A 9,926-nucleotide genomic window follows, 5' to 3' on the forward strand; every position below is an offset into this window, starting at 1 on the left:
GCCTACTGAAAAACCACCCACGCTAACCAAGCGCTCCATCACCAAAGCAATAACTCAACCACCCATAAAAGGAACTGCGTAAGGACATTATTCAGATGAACACAAATGCATTGCATCAGCAACCCACACCACCAGAAAAGGGAAATAAGACTGCCTGTACAACACGCTGCAAGAAAGCAGAATCCCACACAACTTTATCAGAAGGCGCCCCACCACTCAATCTGCCAGGGCACAACCAACACAGGCTACGAAAAGGAAAACACAGACAACATCTCAGACTAGCAGAGGGCATCCCCGAAGACCAAGTCAGAGGACACAACAGAAACTCCTTCATCTCACAATTCAGGGACAGGCTCAGCCGCAGTTTCGGCTGGTAAACTGAGCATCCTTGACCAAGCCCAGGCCAGGTAGGGAATTCCTGGGAGTTTGGCATTCCCATAAATCAGCCCTTAAAGGGCCACCCAGAGACAGATTTACATACCGTTCAGAGGAGGAAAGAAAAAGACTCAGAAAGAAAGAAGCCCAGAAAACAGACCGACACCAGCCGAATCAAGGAACTTCCAAAGAGAAGCTCCCCCCCTCCCACCAGCCCCGCTGCAGATAATAAGCAGGGCGCAACGCCCCCCCCTCCCCCCCCCCCCCCCCGAGCAGCCAGGTTAGCTAGTCTGCTCATGAAACCTCTGCAAGGGAGCCCGCAGCGGGGAAGCTCTCCGACTCCGGGCCCCTTGCGAGGCGCCCCGCCGAACGAGACAGCCGGGCCGAGGGAGGGCCGCGGGGATCGGGGGGTCCTCCTTGACGGCAGGCTTGGGGGGAGGCGGGGGGGCTTCCCTGCCGCGGAGGAAGGATGCTTCTGGCCTCCTGCCTGCCTCCCCCGCACGATCCGAGCCAGCCGGGGCTCTTGGCCGGGCAGGGAGGCTCGGACGGCTCTTCCCGTCTCCCGGCCCGCCTGCAGGAGCTGCGCCGCGGGCGAGGAGGGAGCGGGACCCCGAGGGCCAGCCGGGCGGAGGCCATCTTGCGGGGCGGGGGCTGCCAGCGCTCCTCCCGGCTCCGGGCCTCGCTCCGCCCGCCTCAGCGCCTTCCCTGCTGGGCGCCCGGCCGGGCGGCAGTGGCGAGGCGAGGCGAGGCCGGGCGGAGCGCGTCCCATTCTGCGTGCTGAGCAGCCGAGCCGAGCCGGGCCGGGCGATGCGGGCGGCGGCGTTCCGCCTGGTGCTGGCCGGGGCGCTGGCGCTGGCGGCGGCGGCGGGGCTGGCCGTGCCTCGGGAGAGCCGGCCGGCCCTGGAGAGCCTGCTGCCCTTGGCCGGAGCGCGCTTCGGCTGGACGAACCTCAGCTGCCCCGCCTGCAGGCTGGTCTTCACCGCCCTGGACGCCAGCATGCAGGTGAGCTCCACGCGGGGACACCGGCCAGACACCCCTCCCCGGAGGCCGCAGCCGCGCTTCCGCTCCGGCAAAGCTTTCCCACCACTTGCCGAGGTGGTTTCCCGGGCGGCAGGGAGCAGCGGGGCCCTCCAGGACTGTTCGGCGGAAGCTCCCAGGGGCCCCTTGCAGACGTTTCCCAGAAGGAGGGCACCTTCTGGCCGGGGGGCGAGGGGGGGATTCCTGCCAAGGAAGTTGGCAGAGCCGGATGGACGCCCTTGCCCCCCCCCTTCTGAAGCTTAGGGCCGACTTCCCTGAGACCCCGGGCGGAGGGCAGGTGGGGAGACCAGGGACACCCCTGATGACGGGCTGGGGAGATGCCTCCCCCCCCCTCAAGGTTCTAGCAGTGTCCGGGATCCTGAAGAAAGACCCGCCGTCCGTGGACCGAAAGCCCCGTTCCCAGGATGTCCAGAGAAGGTTGGCAAGTGCCAGCCCGTCCCCCCTCCCCCTCCCCCGTCTTCTGGAAGGGGTCAGAAGGGCTGCAAGACAAAGGAGGGGGCCTCTCTGTCCTGCTCCTGATCAGAGCCACTTTCCCTTCCCGCTGCCAGGACCAACTGTGCCAAGGGAGCCCTTCGTGGTCTCCCCCTGGGGGGTCTTGTAGCCCCCGACTTGCCGCCTCCTTCCCTGCAGTCAGCAAGAGCGGGGGGGGGGGGGGCTGCCCTTGGGGTTACACCCCTCCTTTTGTTGACGGTCTAATTCCCAACCTCCAGCGGGTCACGAGCTGTGTGGAAGCCAGCGGGAGGCTGGGCAAGGGCAGAGGGAGGAGCGGCTGACAGCCAGGAAGCTCCGGTGTCCACACAGCTCAGAGATTTCCTCATCAGCCGTGCCTGAGAGAGAAAGAGGGCCCCTCCCAGGAGCTGCCCTCCTCCCTTACCCCTCCTTCCTCAGTTTCCCTTGAGTTTCTCCTGGCTTCAGGGTTGGTGCCTGAAACTCTGGTGGGATAAGGTCAGTCAGGCGGGTGACTTTGGGCCAGTCACTGCCTCTTAGCCCAACACGCGCAGGGGGCTGCTGTTGTTATGGGGATGTTCGCCACTTTGAGCTTTTGGTAAAAATAATACAGGTGGGATACAAATAAATAATTGCCAACTCTTAGATGCAATATGTAATCTTAGAAAATATGATATTAGAAACTAAGATCATGGCGTCCAGCCCTCTCAATTCCTGACAAATAGATGGGGAAGAAATGGAGGAGTGACAAATTTTATTTTCCTGGGTTCCAAGATCACTGCAGACGGGGACTGCAGCCAAGAAATGAAAAGACACTTGATCCTGGGGAGAAAAGCCATGGCAAATCTAGACAGCATATTAAAAAGCAGAGACATCACCCTGCCAACAAAAACGCATATAGTCAAGGCTATGGTTTTCCCAGTCGCAGTGGATGGCTGTGAAAGTTGGACCATAAGGAAGTCTGAGCGCCAAAGAATTGAGGCCTTTGAACTATGGTGCTGGAGGAGACTCTGGCAAGGCCATCCAACCGGTCAGTCCTAGAGGAGATCAACCCTGACTGCTCTTCAGAAGGCCAAATCCTGAAGAAGAAACTCAAATACTTTAGCCACCTAATGAGAAAGAAGGACTTCCTGGAGAAGAGCCTAATGCTGGGAACGAGAATGAGGTGGCTGGATGGAGTCACTGAAGTAGTCGGCGTGAGCTTAAATGGTCTCCAGGGGGTGGTAGAGGACAGGAAGGCCTGAAGGAACGTTGTCCATGGGGTTGTGATGGGTCGGACACAACTTCCTGACTAACAACAACATGCAATATTTTCACAGCTCCAAATTGGGAGGGCGATCCAGTGAGGAGGGTGGAGTGGAGGAGGGGCTGCTTCAGACCTCTCTTCTTGCAGGCCTTATTCAGCTGGTTTCCCCTCCCTTTGCTGCAGGAAAAGGAGACCCAGAGGAGATCCAGAGTATCTGCTGAGCTCCTTTCAGCTGCCTGGCTGCCCCTTGCCTACAGCCCTTTGTAGAGGCAGCAGCCGTGGCACAAAGCACTGGCCTCTGATTGCACAGCAGGCTGGGTGACACTTTCCCTCCTCCCTGTCTGGTAGGCTGGCTTTGGGCGCCTCCTGAGTCTCCTTCGGACCCCTTCCAGGAAGCTCTGGCAGCTCAGCTGGCTCTCCAGGGCCCAAGCAAGCATCAGGACCAAGGCTGGGGCTGGGGCTGGCTGTTCAGAGGGGATGGAGAACTGCGGCCCCTGTGTACGACCTGCTCTTCTGCTGAGAGGGGCTGGGGGCCTTGGAGGAAGCCTGGGCAGTCCAGAGGCTCCAGCTGAGGCCTCGCGGAGGGCCCCTCACTTCACTTCCGGCCTTGGCAGGGCAGGGCACATGGCTAAGTGCAGGGAAAAGCCAGCTGGCCTATCGGAGGCTTTTCTTATCACACAAGGGGGCTGCTCCTGCGCTTCTTGATGGTTGAAGTGGACTTCAGGGACAGGGGCGGGTCTCCCCACACCAGAGCCTATCCCCCACCCCAAGGGACTCCATGCCAGGAGGACCCTGTCAGGAACGTAGGAGGTGAGAGACAGCTAAGGCGTCAGGCAGGGAGATTCTTCCAGCCTCTCTTTTCTGGGGCATTTCAAGGGTGCTTCTCCAGCCCCTGCCCCTGCCCCCCCCAATGCTAACTCCACCCCTCTGCTTCGCAGCTGGAGACCAGCGTGGAGCACATCCAGCAGCTGGCGGCCAAGGTCTGCGTGACACTGAAGCTGGCACCCCCCGAGGTGTGTCAGGAGATCATCCGTATCTTTGGGCAAGATTTGGTGACCGCCTGGGTCCGCTCCGTCCTACGCCCGGCTGAGATCTGCGGCCTGCTGGTGGGCACTCAGTGCGGCCACTGGGACATCTACTCCAGCTGGAATGTCACCCTGCCCAAGACCCCCAAGCCACCCTTGCAGCCTCTGGTGCCCCCTCCACCCGGCGCCCCCACGGCCCGCCTGCTCTTCCTGACGGACCTGCACTGGGACCGGCAGTACACCCCGGGCAGCGACCCCGACTGCAAGGACCCCCTCTGCTGCCGGGGGGGGCAGCCGCGGGGCCCCGGGGCCGGCTACTGGGGCTCCTACAGCAAATGCGACCTGCCCCTCCACACCCTGGAGAACTTGCTGCAGCACTTGGCGTCTGCCGGGCCGTTCGATGCCGCTTACTGGACGGGCGACATCCCAGCTCACAACGTCTGGCAGCAGACGCGCCAAGACCAACTGCACGCTCTCACCACCATCACCAGCCTCATCCAGAAGTACCTGGGGCCGCTGCCCGTCTACCCAGCGGTGGGCAACCACGAATCGGTTCCCGTCAATGCCTTCCCCCCGCCCTACGTGCCTGGGAACCAGTCCTCCGCCTGGCTGTACGATGCCATGGCCGATGCCTGGCAGCAGTGGCTGCCCCCCGAAGCCTTGCAAACCCTGAGGTAAGAGCAAGGGTCTGGCGGACAGGGGGCACCAGGAAGGCAAGGAGGGTGGGGGGGAAAGGAAGGCTGCCTGAGGGATGTCAGGAGGCCTCCTCAAGTGGGGGCAGAGCAGCCTTGGCCAGGGTGCCCTCTGCCCTGCAGACCCAGGTGATTTACTCTCCTGGGGGTCCAGGCTGGGCTCTCCCCCACCTTTCCTGGGAACCAGATCCTCACTCCCCCTTCCCCATTTTCCAGGTGGCCTTGGCAGGGACCTGCCCTGGGTGTTACCAAGACATAATAACAATAAATAAAATTCACCTGCCGCCTGACTCCAGTGGCCTTCTTTCCCTCCCCCTGGCAGCTCTGATGTTTATTTCATTTCCTCCCTCCCTCCCTCTTTGCTGCCCATAACCACAGCTGTCTGGGAGGAAGGCCAGCTGGTGGAGCCAAACTCCAGGATTCTGGATGTTAGAATTGTAAGCCCCCACCCCACCCACAAGTCACTTGGCTGAGCTGGGTGGCCACAGAAATCAAATTGATTGATTGATTTTCGTGGCAAGAAAGTTTTGCCTCTGCTGCAGTCCTGACTGGGCTGGGTGTAACCTGCTCTCCTGGTTCTTCCTGGGCTGGATGTTGTTGCAAAGCAGCCAGCCGCTCAGGCAGTTGCCTTCCTTCGTGCTCAGCAAAACATCTGGCTTAGCCAGGCGTGAGAATTAGGGCTGCCGGGTTCACCAGGAAGAGCCTCACAGCTGCTGCTGCTGCTACGTTTCTGTGGCCAGGCTCAGGAGATGCTTTGAAACAAGGCTGTCCAACCGTGGCAACTTTTAAGACCCCTGGACTCCAACTCCCAGAATTCCTCATCTGCCCAGCTGGGGAATTCTGGGAGTTGAAGTCCACAGGTCTTAAAAGTTGCCACGGTTGGACGCACCTGCTTTAAAACCACCTTGAATGCTATGGAAACTAGAGATTTGAAGCCAGGGTCTTCTGTGGGGTTGTTGTGTACGTGGTATTTTCTTCCCCTTCCCTCTGCCCTTGCATTGTTGCCTACAGGGAGCTTTTATTTATTTTATTTATATCCCACCCTATTATTTTTATAAACCTCTCAAGGCAGCAAACATATCTATTATCTCTGCCTATTTCCCTCATAACAGCAGCCCTGTGAGGCAGCTTGGGCTGTTTTTGTGACCATTCTGTTGACTTTTCTGCAAACTTTTCTGCAATGTGCAAAGCCGCCTTTGAAAGGTCCCAGGTGCTCCCTGAGCTGGGTTGTTTCCTTGCAGCCGTTTTGTGACCCAAACTGGGCAGCCTCATCAGTGGGAGCTGGCTTTCTTTGGGGGGGGAAGTCAGGATGGGGCCCAAAGAGCTGCTTAATTCTGCCATGTTTCCATCGGAGAGGCAAGTTGCTCCTGGCCCGCAGGGTTAAAATTGCTTGTGAGACGGGAGCCCTGCCTCTTCGGAGGGAAGGCCGCCTCCTTTGCTTGGTTAAGAATTTTTCGGCCTGGGCGTCAGCGGTGGCAAAGCCCCTTGGCACCAGTCAGGCGGCCTCTGCCCTGGGGCACAGACAGAGCTGGGAGACTAAGGCAACTGTATGAACTGTGAGTTCAACTCCCAGAATTCTGCGCTTTGCTCTGCTGGCTGAGATTCTGGGAGTTGAAGTTGCCATAGGTGCTCTGGAGACATGGGGGCTCCATCACTGAAGGTTTTGAGGTCTGGCTGATGGCGATGGGACGAAGGAGACCCTCCCCAAGGGTGCTGGTCCCCTTGGATTCTCCCGGGAGAGAGGCAGGGCCCTGGGGCCACCGGGGTGGGGGGGGTGGAGGCGGGATTTCTGAGAGGCTGTCTGTCCCTGAGACTCTCCTGCATTCACCCTGGCAGGCTGGGGGGTTTCTACACCCTCCCCATCTGGCGGGGCCTCCGCCTGGTTTCCCTCAACATGAACTTCTGCTCTGAGGCCAACTTCTGGCTCCTGATCAACTCCACTGACCCAGCCGGGCAGCTCCAGTGGCTGGTAGGCATCCTACAGAAGGCTGAGGAAAGTGGCGAGAAGGTGAGCTGGGGCGGGCAGGGGTGGCACTGGGCAGGAACTGGGCCGGGCTGGGCCAGGTCATTCCCAGAGCATGAGGTGATCTCCTCAGAAGCAGGGCAAAGAGCGAGCGGGGAGCCTGAGGAAAGCACCCGTCTCCGGTGGGTGCCCTTGCTGCTGCCCCTGCTGACAACCCCCCCCTCCCCCTTCTGCAGGTCCACATCATCGGCCATATCCCGCCCTCCCACTGCCTGCGGAGCTGGGGCTGGAATTACTACCACATCATCAACAGGTACGAAGTGCCAGCTGCCTGCCCTGCCCTGCCCAGCCCGGCACCCAAGCGTGGCACCCGTGCAAGTGGCGTCCCCAGCAAGTGCTTGTGCCAGGTTGACTGCAGAGACTCCCGCAGGCCAGTGCCTCTTCCCCGTCCCAGCCTCGATGAGTCTCCTCCCTCCAAAGACGGTCGCTGGCTAAGCCCCCCCCCCCCCATCACTAACTTTGCTCAGCCGTGGGTCACAGTTGTTGCTGCTCTGATTTGCTGGGTGAGCAGCCCATCAAATCCCCCAGAAGGTTTCCTGGATGATTCCTGAAGGGGGGGGGGGGAACAGTGGGGGGGGGGGCTTCCATTCCCAAAGCTAATGAGAAAATGTTTTGTATCTGGGGAATTTTTTGGGTGGATGGAATTTGAGCCTTCTCACACAACCTAGGTGTATATCATGAGGAAAGGTTCCTTAATGCCAGCCATAGTTTGAGTTCTCATGGTTCAGGGGGCTCTCTCTTCCTGGGGGGGGGGGGGGGGTTATGTGCACCACAGCCTAGATAACCCCCAGAAGGGCCTGCCGGGGGGGGGGGGGGGGTGGGGGGGGACTTCCCAGGCCCAGACCAGCTCCTGACGACTCTCTGAGCACCTAAAACATAGAATCCTAGGACTGGAAGGGACCCTAGAGATCATCTAGTCCAACTCCCTGCTGAAGGCAGGAGCCTTATACCACCCTGTCTCCTTGCTCATCACCAGGAACTCAGGGCCTCTTGACTGCTTTCTGGGGAGGCTTTCAATTCTGTACTCCACTCTACAAATGTGGGGGCTCCTGGTGGGTCTCCAGTCTGGTCACCAGCAGGCCCAGCTCTGCTCAGCCTTTCGTGGTTGGGCAAGGCCAGCTCTCTCCAGCCACCCTTGATAAGGCCTCATGCCAGGCTGGTTATGTCCTGGGCACCAACAGTGCTGCACAATTGCACACCAAGGAAAGGCTTCTGCTCGCTTGCCATGGAGCCAGTCGCATCCTTGAATGGGGATCTCCCCGTCTGGGGGTCCCTGCTGACCTCCTGGGCGTCTCCTTAAGGGCCCGGGCTGAGACTTGGCTGCCTCCTTGCCAGCCTTGTGATTTCAGCTCTCTCAGAGGGAGGCCAAGCTGTGGTGCTCGGGTTCCCGGGGCTGCCTCTTCTTCCCCCCTGCCCCCCCCCAATCTTCAGGGCACCCAACACAAGGCCGGATTCCTGCTCAGCCCGTTTTAGCTGCCCAGCCGGGGCAAAACTGGGCAGCCCCTGCTCAGCCCTGTCTCTCCCTGCAGGTTTGAGGGCACGGTAGCCGGGCAGTTCTTTGGCCACACTCACCTGGACGGGTTTGAGATCTTTTACGACGAGGAGACCATTTCCCGGCCGGTGGGCATTGCCTTCCTGGCTCCCAGTGTTACCACCTACATCAAACTCAACCCAGGTGAGGTGCTGCTGTCCTCTGCTCCCTCCCTCCCTCCCATGTTGTCTGCTGCAAGTGGCCCTTCCTGAACTGAGCCAGTAACCCCTGCCTGCCTTCCAGGGTACCGGATCTACCACGTGGACGGGATCCGCTCTGGCAGCTCCTACATGGTCCTTGACCACGAGACGTTCATCTTGAACTTGACGCAGGCGAACCAGCCCGGTGCCGTGGCTCGGTGGCAGCGCCTCTACGGGGCCCGGGAGACTTATGGGCTGCCTGTGGCCTTCCCGGAGGACTGGAACCGGCTCCTGGACCGCCTGCAGGCCGACGAGCGGCTCTTCCAGCACTTCTGGTACCTGAGGTTCAAGGGCCACCCGCCTGCCAAGCCCTGCGGGGATGCCTGCAGGAAGGCCACGCTCTGCGCTCTCCGCACCGGCCGGGCAGCCGATCCCAAACTCTGCCAGACCCTTAAGCTGCCCTTCCCAGAAATCCAGGCCTGGTGGTGGCAACAGAGGTTCTGCTAGCTGGGGGCCAAGTTGAGGCCTCGGAGTTCCAAGGGATGCTGTGGCCTTGCCCTCCAGCAGGCTCTGTGGGCATGGGCACAACATGGTGGCCCTTCTCTCGGGCACTCCATGGGGCTCAGGTTCCAGACAAGCCCTCACAGCCCTCCAAATCACCCCCCTGAGATGTGGAAAAGGCCCGGCCACGGCCCCAAGACTCTTAAGAGAGGGTGGGGTGCCCTGGCTGTTCTTTCCCTCTATTGCTTGGCAGCTTCTTCTCTTCCACCCCTGCTCCACCCCTTTGTGTGGGCATGAAAAGCAGGCCTACAAGACATGCACACCCTGCTGCCCCCATGTTTGAAGTGCCATCCGCAGAGGAGGAGCAGATGCCCAAACAGCCGGGGATGCTGGGGGCTGTTGCCAGGACTCTCCGCAGAGCTGCACTGCTAAACCAGGCAGGGTCCGTTCTCAGACTCTTCGGCCCAGCTTCTGCCAGCAGGAGATTCCTCAGCAGGCAGGGGGCACCCCTCTTCTCTTTTGTCCCTCCCTCCCCCGGCAATAAACGGCTTCCTCCACTGGCAGAAGGCTCCTCTTTCACCCAGCAGCTCGCCTGGATCCTCTGGGCTCGCTCCCCCATGCATGACCAGCTGGCTGCCCCCAAGGCCAGAGGACAGGGAGACATGGGCACAACATCTTCCCTATGGCAGGAGGGAGGAGAAAGCTCCGCCTTACCTATGCCATATCCTGGGAGGGGCACGGGAGGCTGTCCTGCACCCATCAGACCACCAGTGCACTCCCCAGCCCTGCCAGACACCCATCATCCCCAGATGATGGACTCCAGCAGCTTCTGGGGTGGGGAGAGGGATGTTGGCAGTTCCCCCCTCCCATCACAAGACCACGCCAGAGATGGACGGGGGGTCGTTGGA

The 9,926-nt window shown here is 60.4% G+C and overlaps 1 protein-coding gene across 1 annotated transcript; it reads left to right on the top strand.

Moving 5' to 3' along the window:
- Positions 1 to 1,126: 1,126 nt before the first annotated feature.
- SMPD1 (sphingomyelin phosphodiesterase 1) lies at positions 1,127 to 9,578 on the top strand. Its single transcript, XM_070943086.1, has 6 exons — positions 1,127 to 1,377; positions 4,045 to 4,805; positions 6,660 to 6,831; positions 7,023 to 7,099; positions 8,376 to 8,521; positions 8,621 to 9,578. Exons 1-6 carry the CDS (start codon positions 1,183 to 1,185, stop codon positions 9,022 to 9,024), a joined length of 1,755 nt encoding a protein of 584 aa, XP_070799187.1. The 5' UTR covers positions 1,127 to 1,182; the 3' UTR covers positions 9,025 to 9,578.
- The last annotated feature ends 348 nt before the right edge of the window (positions 9,579 to 9,926 follow it).

Source organism: Pituophis catenifer, unplaced genomic scaffold (assembly GCF_029215685.1).
Source record: "Pituophis catenifer annectens isolate HBS135680 unplaced genomic scaffold, rPitCat1.0.hap2 SCAF_4, whole genome shotgun sequence".
NCBI lineage: Eukaryota > Metazoa > Chordata > Lepidosauria > Squamata > Colubridae > Pituophis > Pituophis catenifer.